A 20,192-nucleotide genomic window follows, 5' to 3' on the forward strand; every position below is an offset into this window, starting at 1 on the left:
AAAAGAAACAGGGAATTATACAAGATATTTAATTATGTTTAATTTCATCATTATTATTATTATTATTAGATTTTTTCCCTTTGCCTTGACGCACCACACTCCAGTTCAGTAGGTGGCGGTAATGCACCAAAAGCTGGTTTGCTCATAAACAGTACAAGAAGAAGACGATGAAGAAGAATATACGCGCTTGGTCCCAGAGCTTCCTTCTCCACACGGGCTTTGAAGGTCTGAGACTCTCTGTAACATCACTAAAGGTGAGTTCACCTGAAACCTCCTTCCTGAGCTGCTCGGTTAACAGGTTAGTGGAGAGTCTGGAGTCATGAATCTGTGCATTGTTATTCCAGTGTCCTGATTCTTTGAGTGTCGGCGCTCTTTAGGAAAATCTCCACAGATTCCTGCTGCTACTGACTCAAAGGTAAAGTTTAGAAATGTGTCTGATTTCTCTTTTCACTTTTAAACTCTGAGAACTTATTTATAATTAAGTAACCATTACAACCTAAATATACAACACGCAGAAAACGTCCCAGCAATCACAGCGCGTTCTGATGACGTCACCAGTTGGTCTCTTTGTCAGCCTGATATTACTTTATGAAAATGTTGTTACCACGTGTCGGTAAAGTTCCTTTTTATCTATCTCTCTCTCTCTCTCTCTCTCTCTCTCTCTCTCTCTATCTATCTATCTATATATATATATATATATATATATATATATATATATATATATATATATATATATATATAATTTATTTGCTAACGGTCCAGTATATAAGGACAAATATGTCTTTAGACATTACGTGTATAGACGAATTTCGTTTAAAGACGACATTCCGGGGTTTTTTTTATTCCTTATTTTCTGCGGTGGGGTGTTTTTTCTTTTTTCCCTATTTTTATTATAGAACTTGTAAACGACATTACAAAAACAGGCTATATATAATATATAATACCTATTATACACACTTTCACAAGATGCCAAATACAGACTTGTAGAATATTACAATAGAGGTACCTTTGACATCTTTCTGAACTTTAAGAGACTTCATTAAAACAGTAAGTTCTTTACAGGAAGCCTTGTATAAAGGAGGAGAGTTAGATAATTGACTTCTATGAATAAAGAAGTTTACAAAATTGTCAATACTTTTTATCTTCATGCTCATAATAACAAATAATTGCTTTCACATGCAAAGTTATCATTAATCTAATTATGGCAGAAAAAGTGGTGTGTGGTTTTTTTTTTTTTTTAATTTATATATTATATTATATTATATTATATTATATTATATTATATTATATTATATAACAATCTTTCCAAAATGTCTGAACACTTTAACATTCAACAAACAAATGGCATGGACATTCCTCAATAGTATTACAGAAAGAGCATTTTTTTCTGAATATCTATCAACCTGGAGAGTAAAATATTTAAATGAATTTCACTTACCTTATTTGAAATACAAAATATGTAGAGTAACAGCCATGCCTTTCTCCAATTAACATGCCTTAGGAAGGAATTCCAGTAACATTTCCCTCTTGGAATAATTTTTTTTTCATGAAAGACTTGTCTAATATCTTTAATGGTGCATTTTTTTAAAAAATCAAATAATTTTTTTCCATTTATAGGGAAATTAGTCTTTATTATCTACTTTATAATAGGACAGATGGCTTTGCATCAAATTAATAAGTCCATATGGAATAGCTTTGATTGATTACTGTAAAAAGTTATTTATATTTTTATGGGAAAATTTAACTTTGAATCGTCAGAATACATTTTTAATGATGAATCAAACAAATAGCTCAAGTAATTTTAAACTGTAATCCAACCATTTCTCCAGAAAAATGCTCTTGCCTTTAATTGTAATCAATTCATTATTCCAACTTCTCCTCGCAGGATGAAAGAAATTGTGCACATAGCAGTTTCCAGGCTAAGAGTGCTTGCTCATGAAAATTAGACAATTTTATGGGTAATTTAGCAGACGAAATATTACAGGTTAAAAGAAAATCAAGACCCACCCACTTCCTTAAAGATATTTTGAGGAATGGAAAAACCAAATCAAATCAGGATCACCAATACACTTTTTGATGCATGTGATCTTGAAAGTATTATGTATATCCACATAATCGAGCATTTCGAATCATCTTACAGATTTCTTCCCACCTTAGGGTCTGTTCATACCGGGACGTTTTTCACAGTGCATTAAACACGGGTGGAGTGCTGGATCAACGTGCAGATTCACTCCCTGACAGTAGATGGTGTTTATTGAAATGCAGAAATACCCCTTTACACAAGGTGGCGCTGCACAGCTTCCCGTTTCTGACACCCGCTTATCACCGAACATTTTTTGCAAACTTTTGGGAAATGTAAGGTATTTGGTGATTTACATTGCACCAAATTCTTCTTTAAAGCTAAATCTGTAAAGTTCTCATTATAAACAGTATACTCTTGTTAAATAAGTAATGATATGAGTTATGTCAAAGTTACAACAATAGCATTCATATGCCTATGGGAAGAGCCAGATTATTAAATTTCTTTTTTTTCTGAAAATGTTTGTTTTTTTTGGGGGGGGGGACTATTGTTGTGCCCCAAAAAAGTTAATGTTCCTGTAAATTGATGAAGTGAATTGATGAAGTGAATGCAGTAATGGGGCACTTAGATATATGAATAAGAGATGAAGAATACTTATATATGCCAGGATAAAATACATACAATGGACTATCAATCAGCGGATTATCATTTACAGGGAAGAGACAAAGAAACAACCTAAGAGTCTCGAGGTGATGTCTTGATGTCAAAAAATAGACTTTATTATTTAAACAACAAAGCTGTGCTGGTCTGTAGATCAACTCCCTTGTTTATCCTCAATACATGTTTTTATACAATTCTAAATCACTGGTCTCATCAGGTGGGGTTTTTTCCTCTTTTTCTATTTATTGGTAAATGGTCTGCTTATATACTACTTATATAGAACTTTTTTAACCTCAGTGGTTCTACAAAGCACTTTACACTGGTTCTCATTCACCCATTCACACACACAGGAATCGAACCACCAGCCCTGCGATTAGTGGACAACATGCACGATCACCTGAGCCACACCTGCCCGCAAATTATTCAGAGCTTGGACATGCACCATCATTAATTCTAAGACTTGGGCCTCCCTTCTTGCATTGTTTTTAATAGTGGTATGGTACAGCCAGCTCTCTTTAAATAAAAAAAAATTAAATAAATTACATTCCAAAAAGTTAACAATGTTCCCAGTACGAACAGCTACCAGTTTACTGATTAACATGGAGGGTAACGGAGGTTAGGACAGATTCAAGTGCAGATAAGAGCTTTTATTAAAGAGAGGCAGGCAGACAAATCCAAATCATGAAACAGTAGTATGGTCAAAAAGCAGGCAATGGGTCAGGCGATTTGCAAACTAGGCAAAACAGGAATTGAGAACAAGATCAAACCAATAACACATGAACTTAGAAACAAACCCTTGGTATATAGAAAACTCATGTAATACTTTGCAAGGTGCAAAGAGACACAAGGGGTTTAAATGACAGGGGTGAAACACAAGACAGCTGAGAGCAATGATGGCACACATATGGGGAAACAACCAGTGACAAAACAGGGGCGGAGACAGGACATAAACCATAACAAATGCACGTGTCGAAAGTAAACAAAGTCAGTGTCACTGAAAACCCAAAAGCTTGAGCTCGCGCCTCGAGTTCGCGCTTAAGGTTTCCGAGCATGCTACATGCTACAGCGCTAGCTCTAGGGGAAATCGTGACAGTTATACTCTTTAAGCATACATTTTAGTGGATTAACTCAATTCATTGATTATAACTTGTTGATACTCTTTCACACCTTCTACTTTCGTTATACATGAGTGTACTACACTTCGATTGATTAAAATATTCCATAAAACATGTGGGTGAAAATGGGGTCTTACTAGGGTTTTATTCATAAGACTTTTTTCGGGTAAAACAGATTTTTGCACATTCAAAAGTAATGCTTATAGTTTCATAGCAATTCACACAAATGTACACTATCATTAAAATGTTTGGCATCAGTGTTTCAGATACATCTATAAGACGAATGTAATACAACTCTAGGATTATAGACTCAGGTTTCCGTATAATCCATGACAGTGTGGGATGTTACATTTTCACTCTGTTGAGCAGAAGTTTGTAATCTGTTCTTTGAGAGCTCCAGAGCCAGAGTGCTGTAAACTTTCTGCCACTTTTGGGTAATATCCATATTTTCAGGTCTTTTCTCTTCATAAAGATGAGTCAGAAAAGAGTGCTGCTTAATGGGTGCCATTTATTCCAGTCCATTTTACTTCCACAGACAAAAACAAAAAGAATGTGTGAGCCAGCATAGAAAAAATCCAATTCCCTGTGCCCTCCGCTGCCCCATACGCACAGCCCTAACCCCCACCAAAATTATACTATCATGTATGGATGATGACATCATCATTATACAGTTCCTCCAATTAATGCAAATTAACACAAAATCAAGCAAACTCTGCAATATTTGGTGGAGCTAGCAATTTTTAAAAAATTACAGCAGGTTTGGGCTAAAATCCATCATGTGATGTCATCACAACGTGTGTTAAGTCAAAGCCCTCTTTGATTCACGTGCATTGAACATGCGTAAAGCTAAAAGGTCTCATTTACCAACAAACATCCTTGCGAAAGTCCGTGCAAAACAATTTAACCAGTTTTCCTGTTATACGCAAAAGAAGCACAAAAAACTCAGGATAAAATACAAATTTTGAAGAAAAGAAAAAAAGTCAGCGAAATCTTATCACACAAGCCTAGCGACCACCATACAAGTCTCCAGGGATGTGGCGTTACTGGAATTTTAAGAAGCCTGCATGTGACATGAGCTATAACTTCACACCTGAATGACAACCAGATTATTTTTTATTACAATAATGCTGTAATCCATTGTGTTTGGAAACACACAAAGTTCCATGTGGATTTTGCAGAGTCTAAACACATTCAGTGCTTCAGCCTGAAAAAACACTGACGTCCAGAGCGAGGTCATCTTTGTATGGCTAGTCTCTGAATTTTATAAACATATGAAGATCTACATGAACTATTTCTGTGTGATTAGTGATGAGAAATGATGTGTAAGTTAGGTCTTGTTCATCTCCGCTGTTAGAAAATGATCAGTCACAGTGGTTGTGGTATTAGTAAAATTGGGCTGCAACCAATGGAATTGTGTTACAAATCTAAAATTACAAAGCTGTTACAGCCATTAAAGCTGCGTGATTGGGAGATCAAGCCGTATTACAGTATTGTAGGAGACGTTTCCAAACACAATTCCATAAACACATGGAGACACAATCTAAAATAACTTAAGCATCTTGAATAATTTTGTGTTTTCCAGATGTACCACTGCTCAGAATGTGGGGAGAGTTTTAGAAAACGTCATCTCAAAGATCACAAGCACATCCACACAGGAGAGAAGCTGCATGACTGCTCCCAGTGTGGAAAGAGTTTTACTCGTCGGAGTAATCTCCAACGACACGAGCGGATCCACACAGGAGAGAAGCTGCATGACTGCTCGCAGTGTGGGAAAAGTTTTACTTGTCATAGTGATCTCCAACGACACAAGCTCATTCACACAGGAGAGAAGCCGCATCACTGCTCGCAGTGTGAGAAGAGCTTTACGTTTCGGAGTGATCTCAACAGACACCTGCGCATTCACACAGGAGAGAAGCCGTATCACTGTGGTCAGTGTAGGAAGAGTTTTACTTCTCATAGTGTTCTCCAGCAACATGAGCGCATTCATACAGGAGAGAAGCCGTATCATTGTGGACAGTGTGAGAAGAGTTTTACTTTTCAGAGTGATCGTCAACGTCATGAGCGCATCCACTCGGGAGAGAAGCCGTATCACTGTGGACAGTGTGGGAAGAGTTTTACTTGCTGGCGTAATCTCAAAGTACATGAGCAAATTCACACAGGAGAGAAGCCGTATCTCTGCTCCCAGTGTGGGAAGAGTTTCACTTGCCGGTATATTCTCCAACAACACCAGCGTATCCACACACGAGAGAAGCCGTATCGCTGCTCCCAGTGTGGGAAGAGTTTTAATTGTCAGAGTGCTCTCCAACTACACCAGCGTATCCACACAGGAGAGAAGCCGTATCACTGCTCCCAGTGTGGGAAGAGTTTTATTTGCAAGCGTAATCTCCAAGTACATGAGCGCATTCACACAGGAGAGAAGCCGTATCTCTGCTCCCAGTGTGGGAAGAGTTTTAATTGTCAAAGTTCTCTCCAACGACACCAGCGTATCCACACACCAGAGAAGCTGCATCACTGCTCCCAGTGTGGGAAGAGTTTTAATTGTCAGAGTGCTCTCCAACGACACCAGCGTATTCACACAGGAGAGATGCCATATCACTGCTCCCAGTGTGGGAAGAGTTTTAATTGTCCAAGTGGTCTCCAAGTACATGAGCGAATTCACACAGGAGAGAAGCCGTATCACTGTGGACAGTGTGGGAAGAGTTTTGCTCGTCTGAGTTATCTCAGACAACATGACCGCGTGCACACAGGAGAGAAGCCGTATCACTGCTCCCAGTGTGGGAAGAGTTTTGCTCGTCTGAGTCATCTCCAAGAGCATGAGCGCATTCACACAGGAGAGAAGCCGTATCACTGTGGACAGTGTGGTAAAAGTTTTCGTGGACAGAGGGCCCTCCACAGCCACCAGCAGGCTCATATAGGACAGAAGCTGTACATCTGTGGACAATGTGAGCGGAGCTATACTAATTCAAGTTCATTAAGGACACACAAGTGCTCTAACATAAAGCCGTCAGATCTTGACGTGTGAATTTGTCAAATTAAGTTGCATTTTATTCATTTTTTTTAAAGGGAGGTAAAGAGATTCAGGTATAAAACTATGATATATTATTTGTTATGGACTGTAGTATTCTGTTGCGTAGGACATTTATTTCTTACGCTCTGGGTTTTAGCAGAATTCATGATTTTATGTTTTCCTGTTTTTTCCCCCAAATGCTACAATATCAAGCATGGAATACACATTTAACCAGTGGGAATGCCCACTTTAATCAACCAATCCAGACCTCTGAGTGAGACACATGACTGACATCTCCCTCTAACATAAGACTTTTCATTTGAAATGATTTGTAAATGCGAGCTAGAATTTGTTTTATAAAATGTCATGTGTGTACTATCGCACTGGACACCTTTCCAAGCCAACAGAAGATGGTTGTGTTTACAGGCAATTTGAAGAGAGAATTCTTGCCCAAGTTGCTTCGTCTTTGCAGCGTCCATTTATCTATACAGTTGCATTCAAAATTATTCAACCACCATTGCAAATCAGGTATTTGTCCAAATTTACAGACTTTCAGCTGTTTGCAATGAACAAATCAAACACAAGCAATTGAAATAGTTTGAATGGTGATAAAATCGTTGAAGATTTTTCATACTGCCATCTTCCCTGACTTGCTCCTGGTAGAATATGCTTGCACAGAATTTGAGAAATGATCTACGACCACAAGGATGTATTCTGCTCTGCCTTTAATCTTTCTTAGGTGCAGAGAACCAACTAAGATCATTTCCAGTGGGGCTGTTATTTCAATACTTTGGACTGGTGTTCTGGTGATTCTGTTTGGCTAATTTTGTTTCATGCATCAACCCACCCTTGTGATATAATGCATCTATCCTTTCACCATACGATCAGCACCTAAAAGAGACATATCTTCATGTAAATGCTTTATCTCATTCTGGAGACTTTCTGGGATGACAAGTTGGATTCTATTTCTCAATCTTCATCACAGGATTCCCTTCTCATCCATGTGCAAGTGGTGTCATCCTCTCAGGAGCTGCCTGACTGCTTCTGGTTCTTTTAGTTTGGCCTTGTGTCTGAAGTGGAGTTGCTTCTTTTTCAGTTCAAGTACTCTGCTGATGATTGGGTCACACATCTGTGCATTTCTGATGTCCTGAGACATGAGTAGCTGACTGGACTTGGGGTTAGGGTCCATTCTCCAGCTCCTCAGGTAAGACATCTGTGTTGCAGGTTATCATGGATATCTAGTCAATTTCCCCTTGTTGCTGTGCTTTCAGGACTTCTGAACTTCCGGTTGACATTCCTGGGCATACTCCCTCTCTGTGACTTCAATGGGGATTGGGCGTCGTGACAGGAAGCCTGCGTCTCTGTTTGCTGTTCCAGGCCTACACTTCAGGGTTAACAGTAATCTGGCTGTTAAGATACCCATCACTGACGTGCCGCGTTGAGCTTTGGCGGTTTCATTATGCATGTCAACGGATTATATAATTCATAGGTAGTCATGGAAGTGTTCTGTGCCCATTTTAGTGCCAAGAACTCAAACTTCCCAGAGTGCAGCTTGTAAATCTTTTCGGCAAAAGTCAGTGATGTATGACCTGTAGTATCCAAGGAAGCCCATGAGTTTCCTTATTTCTGACAGTACTCTGTGTCTCCTCCTTGAGAGGCTGTATCGCCTCCATTTTCTTTGGGTTAATGCTGTATCCCTTGTCAGAAATGACAGGGCCCATGTAGCAGACCTCCTGTCATGTCGTTTCTTGCAATACCCTTCTCAATTCACCCAGGTTTGTATCAGAATCTTTGCTAAAGACCAGAACAACATCAAGGTAAGGGATGCAAATGGCCCTCAATTCTCTCAAACATTCCTCCATGTACCTCTGAAAAGTAGCAGGTACATTTGTGGGACTGAAGGGTCACCCACTCGTGGAGCCCCCATGTTGTTATTGTTACGTTATTGCTGCGTGCCATTTGTGTGTCTGTCGGTGGTGGGATGGGTTTTGTCTTTTGTCCCCCCCCTTCTCTAGGCCCCACCTACTGCATGCGTCAGGTTCCGGCTTGCTAGTGGATGATCACGTCATGTCCACGTCTTGTGCGACAGGATTGGTTGCCTGCATGTTTCTGGAAGTGTACTTAAGCCTTGTCGGTCTCCATCCCAGGCCAGATCATTGCCATCGCGTTGTGTATAGAGAGGAGTGCTTTTTGCCTGTGGATGACTATTTTGCCTGTGTATGATCCTGTGCCTGTTCTGACTTTGTTTATGCTCTGCCCCGTTACAATTCATGTGATACCCTTGTGTATATATGTATATATTATTTTGTTAATTACGACACTAATAGTCACCTTTGTAAATAGTGAACGGTTAAGAGTGGTTTGTAGAAAGTTGACGCCATTTGTGTTGATTATTCTTTTCTCTTGTTTTTGGGTTAGCTAGGGAGTGAGGGAAGACGGTGTATTATTTTTCTTTTCTTGTAGGTTAGTTAGTTTTGTTTGGTAAAGTTAGAGAATATTTTTGTTTTATTATTTTGGCCTGGCCGGCTTCTGAAGATTGAAACCACTGTGTGTATAAAAGGTGCTCCGTTTGGAGAATAAACAAAACAAACGCAATCTTGGTCTCGCCACCCCTTCTCTTTTTTTATTTAATTGTATGTTGCGGCCTGACATAGACCGGGTCGTGACAGTTATAAATGCAGTGCATGCTTGGTTGCTTTCGCCAGGGGCGCCGCTAGGTTTTCTGTGCCCCCTGGCTAATTTGTACTTGAGGCCCCAAGCCCACACCCCCCCAATTGTTTATTATTGCCACATGTAAAAGCAATCATTATCAATAACCATATCAATTATTACATATTCAATAAGGGACTATAAAGAACCAAATTTGAACAGGTTAGTTAAAATTCAAATAATTAAATTAAGAGAAATCATGCATTTATAACTATATACAAATAACTATATATACAGTACAAGTATAGAACACCATTTGTTCTCTCTCTCATACACAGACACTATAGAAACTCTGTCTGGATGTCTTCATAAGCTGCTGACTTGTAATTTCTTATTCCCCAAGTACAATAAACATAATAATTATTATTATTATTATTATTATTATTATTATTCTTCATTGAGTGAATAATAAGTTTCACACACCAGCAGCTCCAGAAAGAAATGTGGAAATTAGCTAAAACAGTGACAGTGATTGAGTCAGTGAGTTTAACTTGAGAATCAAATCGGTTCAATTAGTGAATTAATCGTTCTGACTGCTTTTATCAACGGGATTCTCCAATTCACTGAAATGAACCGACTCAAACAAGCGATTCACTCATGAATCGGACATCGTTACAACTCTTTTCTCATAAACTCACTCGGGTCAAAGCAGATTTATATGATAACATTAAATTTTGATCGATTCCTCACAGAAAGCTATTACAAGGCTTCAGAATGCTTGAATATTTACAACACTGGACTAGTTTTATTGTCACTTGGTGCTTTTCCATCCTTTTTGAAGCTCAAATGTTCCATTACTATTGCTTTATTGTGTGGAAAAAAACAAAATATTGACTACGTTTACATGGACAGCAGTAATCCAATTATTGACCTTACTCTGAGTAAGATAATAATGTGATTAAGGTGTTTACATGAGTTGCTTTTAGAATACTCCTGTCATGTACCCGTTTTACATGATATAGAACATAATTAGATTAACGGCACACGTCATTACGTCGCCGCGCCGCCCGACGTCCCTCCAGAATTTCACATAACCTACAGTTGGTCTTCGTTATGGGACCGTATACAGTTTTGGGTGTTTGTATTAAATTTTTTACGAACGCTTTAAGTGCAGTTAATTATGTGTCATGCTATAAGTGCTAATAAACAAGTGCTTGAAGCCATGTTCTGCGTCCCAAACTGCGTACTTATCGTCTATATAGTAGCCGAGATAGATGTATTTTTCCCCGCTACAGGCCTATAGTAGGAAAGTATGTGGTTTGGAACGCAGCCGTACTCTTGTTCGCTATAAAATGTTGACTCTCACACGACGTTCATAATGCGATTGAGGTGTTTACATGTCTGTAATACACGTCCATAATGCGACCAAAACAGGGAGTACTCCACCTGTCTTAATTCGATTAGTGCTTACTTCGAATATGACCTTAATCAGATTGAGTTTATTAAAAATTGCTGTTTACATGGTAGTTTCTTAATCAAAGTATCGTCTTAAATCAGGTTAAAAGTGGATTATTGTTGTCCATGTAAATGCACTGATTGTGTTCCAACTTCCAAGGATAAACATCTGGGTGAGTAACTGATAACAGCTTCATACAGGCTAGCTTCAGAATTATAGCACAAAACAGGGAACATAAATCAACTTTTTTTTGAAAAACTGGGTGACTAGCGGTCTTCCCTGTCTTGCTCTCACCTCTTTTTCATGTTTTTCTTTGATCTTTAGGTATCCTGATTTGGTCTGCAACATCTCTTGCCACCTACCTGATCCATGTAAAGACTCACAACTGTGAAGTGTTTCTGAATAATCCACGAACGTCTTAAGGAGACGCACGCATGCACTTGGCACAGTCCGAGGGCGTTCATTATAGTGTACTTAAATACCAAAATCAAGCAGGAAAACATGGGGTTCTGCTGGGCCCTCTGTTTGCTGACCAGGGCCCTTAGTATCGTCCTAATCTACCCCCACCCCATTACGGCAAACCTGGTTTTCACTTACAAAGCCTTGATGATGAGGTATACCATGGTCCAACATAGTGAACCATGAGTTTCCCCCAAGTTCTCCAGGATTTCTTGGATCTGTGGGATTGGATTTCGGTCATGGTGTCTTTTCGATCAGCAGTCGATAGACCACACACAGGCGTAAGCTGCCATCCTTCTTCCTTACATGTACTACGGGGGAGGAGTAAGACGAAGTCGACTTTTGGATCCAGCCATAACTCAGTAGGTCTTGTATATGGTTCTTGACCTCTTGGTACAGGGGTCGGGGGATGGCATTGTATGTCTTTCAGACAGGGATGTTATCCCTTAAATAAATTTCCATCTTCAAATCCTGGATGCACCCTGTATCCCAGTCATCCTTGGTGAATACCTCACAATTCTCATTCAGTAGTTGTCAGATATGCTCTTGTACCACCGCAACAGCACCGCACCATGCACCTGCATCCCAACAGACTGGTCATTTTTCTTGTTTAGTAGACCAGGGCACTTGCTGTGCAAGAATTCTTGGTATGCCTTCCATATTCTCCGAACTGACCTCAATTTTATTCAAGGTCACTCTTGTCATGACCTGTTTCCGACATCCTGCCGCCCAGCGCTCGCTGCTGCCACAATTGTGATGGTGGTCACATCCTTCTTCTAGATTGGAGTGTTCACATTGTGTACAGCGTTTGATATATACTCTAGTATGCTGAAGCTGGTTGTGGTCGGACCATGGGTTACTGCTTTTGACTGTTTGATGTCTAGACACCTGAGCAAGGCTGGCCACCTAAGAGGTTTGGCTTTGAATAGCTTCACTGTCATTTTCATCTTCATCATTTTTCAATTCATCATTTTATCTCTCACATCTAATAGTGTATATATAAACCTTCATCTTTTAGTGAAACAACACCATCTCCCTCTAAATGCTGCAGGATGCATCTCAGCGCACAAGGTTTGTGAGTTTCTCCCTCCCCCACATCCAGCTTCCACAATTGCACTCACTTCTGCGATGAATGTTACCAAAACTTCATGTGTGAGCCTTGCAGGGCTGATGGAGCATTGCATCAATGATATGCTGGGCAACTCCAATCATGTGCTCCAGGACACTGCCATATGTGAAGCATGTGGAGGACTGAACTGCCAGCAACATTGGTTATCCGATAGGTAAGCTTGGATTTTTGCATTTTGGTAACCTTGCTTGTCAATTCGTAGCTCTTTGCAGGTTCTGACAAAGTGACAGCAGCCTCCCCAACAGTTGTACAAGTGGAAGGTAGGACTGCTTGGTATCATTTGAATAATTGTACTACAGTACCTAGACTAAGACCTAGGTCACGAGAAGAGCAGGTTGCAGGAGGAGAGGAAGGCCCAGCAGCGGATACTTCAGAGGAAGGTCAAGAAGAGTTAAAAGAAAACTTGGATAATGGAAAAAGAGAGCCAGGCCCAGGCCCAAGTTATGAAGAAAGGGGTCAGGAACCAGAACGTCCCCCAGCAGAACCTGAAGGAGAAGAACCAGAACATGATCCAGCAGAACCTGAAGGAGAAGTCCCACAATCTGCCTCAGCAGAACCTAAGAGAGACACTGATTCAGTTGATGCACCATCTGGTTCTGAGCCTGCTGGGTCTGCTGAAGGGGAAGGAGATGAACAGTCCCCTGTCCTGCTGAACAAGAGGGTAAGTCAGGTATTCTTACTGTGTCTGATATTGCTCAGCTTCTAGCAACATCTCCTGCAGACTCAGGCCCTTCTATTGCCCACCAACCAGGATTCCCTACACTTGATTTCTCAGTCCTTGAGTGGTCCCCAGACCTTGACTGGTTCACATACTATCACACAGGCTAGCAAGAAGCCAACAGGTAAACTCATGGGGAGGGAAGTGTGGTTTGGACAACACTAGAGGAGGCATCAACCTTAAGTCCCAGTGTGTGGTAACGCTAGCACCTAATAAAAACGAGAAACTATTGAAAATAATACAGGACAATGGCTGGTATAAGTAGGTAATGTACACATCAAAGAAATCAAGAATTAACAATTGTTTGTTATTCTCCCAGTCATGTTTAAAGCGACTCATTTTAGTGCCCAACCGATATGACTATAGACAAAGCGCTGAGTCTTTTTTGCACAAAATTGTAGCAGGAAAAAAATGGGAAGGACCCTATCGTCCCACTGAATGCTTATCTTTCTTAGGGTGACCAGAATTTCACAAATACTATAACTCAACGAAACGGGAACGAGAATGCCAGTGTCTAGATATTTGTATTGACCCTAGAAAAAGTGACACCCTTTCAGTGTATGACATTGATTGCATGCTTGAGTATGAATGCTTTAACAAATTGTGTGGTCAACATGATATGGGAAAATTCCAAGGTAATTGTGTAGTGACTTGCCCCTTAAACAAGGACACTTTTAATAAGACTGGCTATTTGAGCAAAAGCATATACAGTACCATGCAACTGAAACAATAATGGGGAATTTGACAGTAATAACCATGCCAAACTGCATGCATCAGACATTAGCATTCCCGTACAAAGTACAGACAGCAGCAGTAGCAGATTTCTTCTGGCTTTGCGGTGGTAAGCGTTTGAGAGCAACAAAGGGATATATCCAATTAATTTAAAGCTAGGGATGAAGTGAAGTCAGATTTTGAGTCTATATTGGTCTGGATAATGCCTAACAAGAACACTAAATGGATTAACTACATTTACTACAATCAGCAGAGTTTTATCAACTACACAGATGATGTCTTGTCAGCATTGTCAGTAATGGAACATTTACTAAGGCCCTGAACAAACTGAAAAAGCTACAATAAGAGACGACTGGAATGGAAATGAAGAGACATGCACTCTTGAGACCAGCTTTGGAAAATGCGGAGCCCGGCTGTCAAAAATGGGAATAATATTGGTTGCAGTAATCATTACTAGAGGACTATTTTTTTGCTGTGTTCTGCCTGTTTAAAAGTCTTTTGTGAATAATGCCACTATCGAACAGATGTCTTTTGTGAAAGGGATAACTATGGACAATAATGTGAGTAAAGACAATGAACTGGTAAAATCATCCTCTGATCCATATCCAGGCTGGCCTCCTAAGCCAGAATGGATTCCGGAACAACTGCAGGATGATGTGGATTCTAATTATACAGACATGAAGGCACCCCCATGCTCTATGATGACCTTAGGAGGGGATTCAAGTTGTAGTTCTTCAATTGAGGATTAAGAAGAAGAGTGATAAGCGATACCCTGGGTGTAAGTGCTAGCCTAACCGCTCACCAAGGGAGAACCTCTACGATACACAAAGTATCTGGGTTGAAGAATACTATCTTTTTTTTCTGTGAGACAACTACTATCTAAACGAGAGAAAATCTTATTTTACTCTTTATATTTTTACATTCTTCTAACTGAGGCAAGGCAAGTTTATTCATATAGCACATTTCATACACAATGGTCATTCAAAGTGCTTTACATAAAATGATAAAGAAAATATAATACAATATAAAAACAAGAAATAAAAGTAAGAAATAAGAATTAGAAAAATGCAGTAAAATGAGCAGGAGATAAAAAATAAAAAAAGTCAGTTACAGAACTAAATTCAATTCAATTTTATTTGTATAGTGCTTTTAACAACGGACATGGTCTCAAAGCAGCTTTACAGAAATATATAAACACAGGATACAGATTTTAAGTGTGTGAATTTATCCATTTCGAGTAAGCCGGTGGTGAGGAAAAACTCCCTAAGATGATATGAGGAAGAAACCTTGAGAGGAACCAGACTCAGAAGGGAACTCGTCCTCGTTACAATGATGTAGATCAATGAGTAGAGTGCAGCATACTGTTTAGTCAGTAAATGTGAGGCTAAGTAGATGTGTTTTCAGTCTGGTTTTAAATGTGGCTAGCATTTGAGAACATCTTACTTCTTGTGTGAGCTGGTTCCAGCCACGGGTGGCATAATAGCTAAAGGCTGTCTCACCTTGTTTTGAGTGCATGATTGGTATTTCTAACTGACCTGATCCTAATGATCTGAGAGGCCGGTACGGTTTATATTCAGTAAACATATCTGTAATGTATTTAGGTCCTAGGCCATATAGTGATTTATAAGCTAGTAATAATACTTTAAAATCAATTCTGAGTGTAACTGGAAACCAGTGTAAAGATCTGAGGACTGGAGTAATATACTCAGATTTTTTTGGCTCAGGTGATAATCCTGGCAGCAGCATTCTGAATGAGCTGCAACTGTCTAATGCAACTAAATGAGTTGCATTCTGAATGAATTCTAATCTTTTTGCGAAGATGGGTGAGAAGTCCATTTCAGTAATCCACCCTGCTGGTAATGAATGCATAAACAAGTTTCTCTAAGTCTTGACTGGAATGTAAACACCTACTTCTCACTATATTTTTCAGGTGATAGTAGGCTGATTTGGTTATTGCTTTCACTTGACTACTGAAACTTAGATCTGACTCCAAAATGACACCAAGATTCCTGATTTGATTTATTTTTTGTCTTTAGACCCCTGGAATCAAGGTATGTGTTCAACTTGAGACTTTCATTTTTATTTCCAAATATAATGACTTCTGTTTTGTCTTTGTTTAACTGAAGGAAGTTTTGGCACATCCAACTGTTAATTTCACGAAGGCACTGGCACAGAGATCTATGGGCTGGTAATCATCATTAGGGGACAGGGCTAGGTAGATCTGGGTGTCATCTGCATAGCTATGGTATGCAATTTGGTTTCTCTTTATAATTTGGCCTAGTGGGAGCATATAAATCTTGAACAGCAGCGATCCAAGGATTGAGCCTTGTGGGACTCCATACGTCATTAATGTGCACTCAGATTCATAGCTGCCTATGTTCACATAGAAACCCCTCCCTCCTATTTATAACCTGAACCAGCCAAGGACAATTCCAGAGAGCCCTATCTAGTTTTCCAGGCTGTCTAGGAGTATATTGTGGTTGACCGTGTCAAAATCATCACTGATATCCAATAATGTCAGCATGGTTATTTTGCCTGAGTCAGTATTTAAATGAATATCATTCATTATCTTTGAGTGCCATCTCTGTGCCGTGATGCTGCCAGAAAACAGATTGGAAATTATCCAAATAGCTATTTGAGGATAGAAAACGTTTCATCTGAAACGTTGAAAACAATCTTTTCAATGATCTTGCCTATGAAAGGGACATTTGATATTTGTCTGTAGTTGTTTAAAACCATATTATCCAGATTGCTCTTTTTCAGAAAGGGCTTAACAATTGTGGTTTTCAGGGATTCTCAGGCGTGAGAGGTGTGAGGCCTTTTAATATGTCTGAGATCTTTTTCTAAACACTTAAAACATTTTTGAAAAAGGATGTTGTTACAACCTGCTAGCTTTGGGATGGGAAGGTTTTTTTGTGTGCTGTGCCATATTTTGTGTGCAGGTCTGATTTCCCGCCCAGAGTTTCCAGCCTGCCCTAGCCTGCCTTGCTCCCGCCTCCCAGGATGACATCACTGAGCGGCGGCCATATCTGAAGAGGAAGAAGTGTGAGAATGGTGTGGGATGTTAGAGGTGGTTACGTGTGATTTGTTGCTAGGAGATTGTTTGGTTTGTGTTGTTTGCCCTTGTGGCTATATAACAATTCTATATTCTGACTACTGTTCTGGGTTTTGACTCTTGCCTTGGGGTTGACTGTGATTTTGGTTGTTCCTGTATCTGGTTGTGTATACTCTTCACCAGTGTATACACGTTCACTTGGTTCACTGGCGGTAGGGGTGTGGCTGCCATTTCTTTTGGGAGAGGGTCCTTTTGTCTCCGTTTTTGGCTAAGGGAGTTAGGGAAGTATTTGTATTTTCTTTGTTATTTTCTTCTTAGGTAAGCTAGCTACCCAACAATAGAATCCTCTTGTTTATTATTTTGGCTTTGGCCCACCCTGAAGTTATGCCTGGTTTGGTTCTTTGTAGAGTTATATGTATATAATTCTGTGTTTTACAATATACCACAACTCTTTTCTTGAACAACCTTGTTGTGTTGTTATTCCTGGCTCCCTCATTTTTAAAAGGTCAAATTCCATTGAATCCCGAGCTGGTTACTCTGTGCGGCCTAACCTAGACTGGGCCGTAACAATGTAGGGAGTGTGTCGAGACGGCAGGTTGATGTTTTAAGCTGCTGTTCTGTACTAATGGTACAGACAGCAAATTCACAAGCATCATGTGGTGGCTCATAATGGTGTTTACAATATTTCAATGGAATCCTAGAAGTTTAATAGCAAATGTGTTGGAATTTATGTGGAAGAAATTTATAGATGATTTGGATAATAAACCTCAAATAATTTGTGCTCAGGAGTCATGGCTTAAATCATATTTGAAATATGTGTTGCAAGGATAGGAAAGTTTGAAATGGGGGTGGGGTGATAACTTTCATTAAACTTTGAATAGGGTTTAGAATTGTGGATGTAAGCACATTAATTTTTACAACCCATGTGAGGGATTAAGCAATGAGATATTAGGAAAGATTGGGGATGAGATAAGAAATAGGGTGGTGTGGTGTGCAGAATTTATTGCACATAGCACATTATGGGGCAGCATAAACACAGATAGTAATGGCCTTGTAGTAGAGTATTTTCATCCTCATCATCAGAGTATCATAGACATATAACTAGATGCCACATTGGCTGCTGCATTATATGTCAACGTCGCCTCCAGAGGATGCAGCAAAAGGGAGATATTCAGCAATTGATCCGACACTGGTGGAAAAGCAGAAGTTCTAGTAGAATCTTTTGTTAAAGTACATAGTAATGAAAACATATCTAATGAAATAAAGAGACATAAAGAACAGAATCTAAGAGAGAACCCAAACATTTTAGAAAAAAATTACATCAATGGAGGAACAATTAATGTTCAATATTCAACGTATGAACTAAAACAGGCTCTAGTGAGTGTGAAGCATACATCCCCAGGGCAGGATGAAATTTGCTATGAAATACTTAAACATCTTTCAGATTCATCATTGGGTTTGATTTTGGGTCTTTTTAACAGGGTATGGGAAGAAGGGAAGCTGCCATCCTCATGGAAACATGGAGTTATCGTAACTATTGCAAAACCTGTTAAATGATCTGCACTGCACTTATATAGTGCTTTTATCCAAAGCGCTTTACACTGTGTCTCATTTCACACACACACCAATGGTAAAAGTGAGTACACCCCTAAGTGAAAATGTCCAAATTGGGCCCAAAGTGTCAATATTTTGTGTGGCCACCATTATTTTCCAGCGCTGCCTTAACCTTCTTGGGTATGGAGTTCACCAGAGCTTCAGAGGTTGCCACTGGAGTCCTCTTCCACTCCTCCATGAGGACATCACGGAGCTGGTGGCTGTTAGAGACCTTGTGCTCCTCCACCTTCCGTTTGAGGATGCCCCACAGATGCTCAATAGGGTTTAGGTCTGGAGACATGCTTGGCCAGTCCATCATCTTCATCCTCAGCTTCTTTAGCAAATCAGTGGTCGTCTTGGAGGTGTGTTTGGGGTCGTTATCATGCTGGAATACTGCATACTGATCATACTCTGCTTCAGTACGTCACAGTACATGTTAGCATTCATGGTTCCCTCAATAAATAGATGTATGAGTGCTGCCAGCATTGCTGCAGAGCTTGAAGGGGTGGGGGGTCAGCCTGTCAGTGCTCAGATCATATGCCACACACTGCATCAAATTGGTCTGCATGGCTGTCATCCCAGAAGAAAGTCTCTTCTAAAGATGATGCACAAACAGTTTGTTGAAGACAAGCAAAGGACATGGATTACTGGAACCAAGATAAACTTATTTGGTTCAGATGGTGTAAAGCGTGTTTGGCTGCAACCAGGTGAGGAGTACAAAGACAATTGCGTTTTGCTTACAGTCAAGCATGGTGGTGGGAGTGTCATGGACTGGGGCTGCATGAGTGCTGCCGGCACTGGGGAGCTACAGTTCATTGAGGGAACCATGAATTACACTCAATAGTATGCAATGTGCAAAGAGACACTAGGGGTTTAAATGACAAATGTAATCAGGGGTGAAAGAAAGGACATCTGAAAACAATGATGACACATATGGGAAACAATCAATGACAGTACAGGGGCGGAGACAGGACATAAACCACAACAAAAGCATGTGCCCCAAGTAAACAAAGTCAATGTCACTGAAGATCCAAAAGCGTGCGTTCGCCAAGAGCTTGCACAACAAGCTCACGCTTTGGGTTTCCGAGCACGCTGCAATACTGCAGCACTGCTCTAGAGGAAATCGTGACAATGACAAGCTGATGTGGCTCTAGCTTGTGGGAAGTCACTGAGCACACAGTTCTCACTCGTAATGGTATCTTTTCTTCCCAGCACTCGTTATCTGCCATTGCTCAGCGTTTCTGTAGCTTGCACCTGTAATCGTAGGACTGGGCAATTTTCCTCACCAGCTTAGTGTCTGTACTTTCTAAGAATGTATTGTTAAAACTGATGATTAGGAGAGTAATGCTAATCCGTATGAAGATACAGTCTAAAAATAATAATAATAATAATAATATTAATAATAATAATAATAATAATAATAATAAAGTTGACTATGCTCAAACCACAGTTAAAGATAAGGGTAGCTGTGTTAGAGAAGATGCAGTAAAGTTCAAGGACATGTGTGTGTTAGTTTGCAAAATGTCCTCCTTTATACTCATCAAAACAGATGTATGAGCTGTAGAGAATCTTTGATTTGAAGGGGTATGAAATAATGTA

The 20,192-nt window shown here is 39.8% G+C and overlaps 1 protein-coding gene across 4 annotated transcripts; it reads left to right on the forward strand.

Annotated features, from left to right (window-relative positions):
• The first annotated feature begins 139 nt into the window (after positions 1 to 139).
• On the forward strand, positions 140 to 17,392 carry LOC108273843 (zinc finger protein 709). 4 transcript variants are annotated; one of them, XM_017483466.3, is made up of 4 exons: positions 162 to 254; positions 345 to 415; positions 2,158 to 2,240; positions 5,378 to 17,392. In XM_017483466.3, the coding sequence occupies exon 4, from the start codon at positions 5,378 to 5,380 to the stop codon at positions 6,815 to 6,817; it is 1,440 nt and encodes a 479-aa protein (XP_017338955.3). In that variant the 5' UTR covers positions 162 to 254; positions 345 to 415; positions 2,158 to 2,240; the 3' UTR covers positions 6,818 to 17,392. The 4 variants fall into 4 exon arrangements, with proteins under 4 accessions (XP_017338956.2, XP_047015402.2, XP_017338955.3 ...); XM_017483467.3 differs by lacking the exons at positions 345 to 415; positions 2,158 to 2,240 and having other exon boundaries at positions 140 to 254; positions 5,378 to 6,737; positions 8,074 to 17,392; XM_017483465.3 differs by lacking the exon at positions 2,158 to 2,240.
• Positions 17,393 to 20,192: the final 2,800 nt, after the last annotated feature.

The sequence above is a fragment of the Ictalurus punctatus genome, chromosome 13, assembly GCF_001660625.3.
Source record: "Ictalurus punctatus breed USDA103 chromosome 13, Coco_2.0, whole genome shotgun sequence".
Lineage (NCBI taxonomy): Eukaryota > Metazoa > Chordata > Actinopteri > Siluriformes > Ictaluridae > Ictalurus > Ictalurus punctatus.

What these genes read in the sequence shown, in the direction of transcription:
- LOC108273843 (XM_047159446.2), top strand. Translation starts at nt 168, where the DNA reads ATGAAGAAGAATATACGCGCTTGGTCCCAGAGCTTCCTTCTCCACACG. An exon ending in TCTCTGTAACATCACTAAAG is followed by an intron (nt 255 to 5,377) that starts GTGAGTTCACCT and finishes TGTGTTTTCCAG; the next exon opens with ATGTACCACTGCTCAGAATG.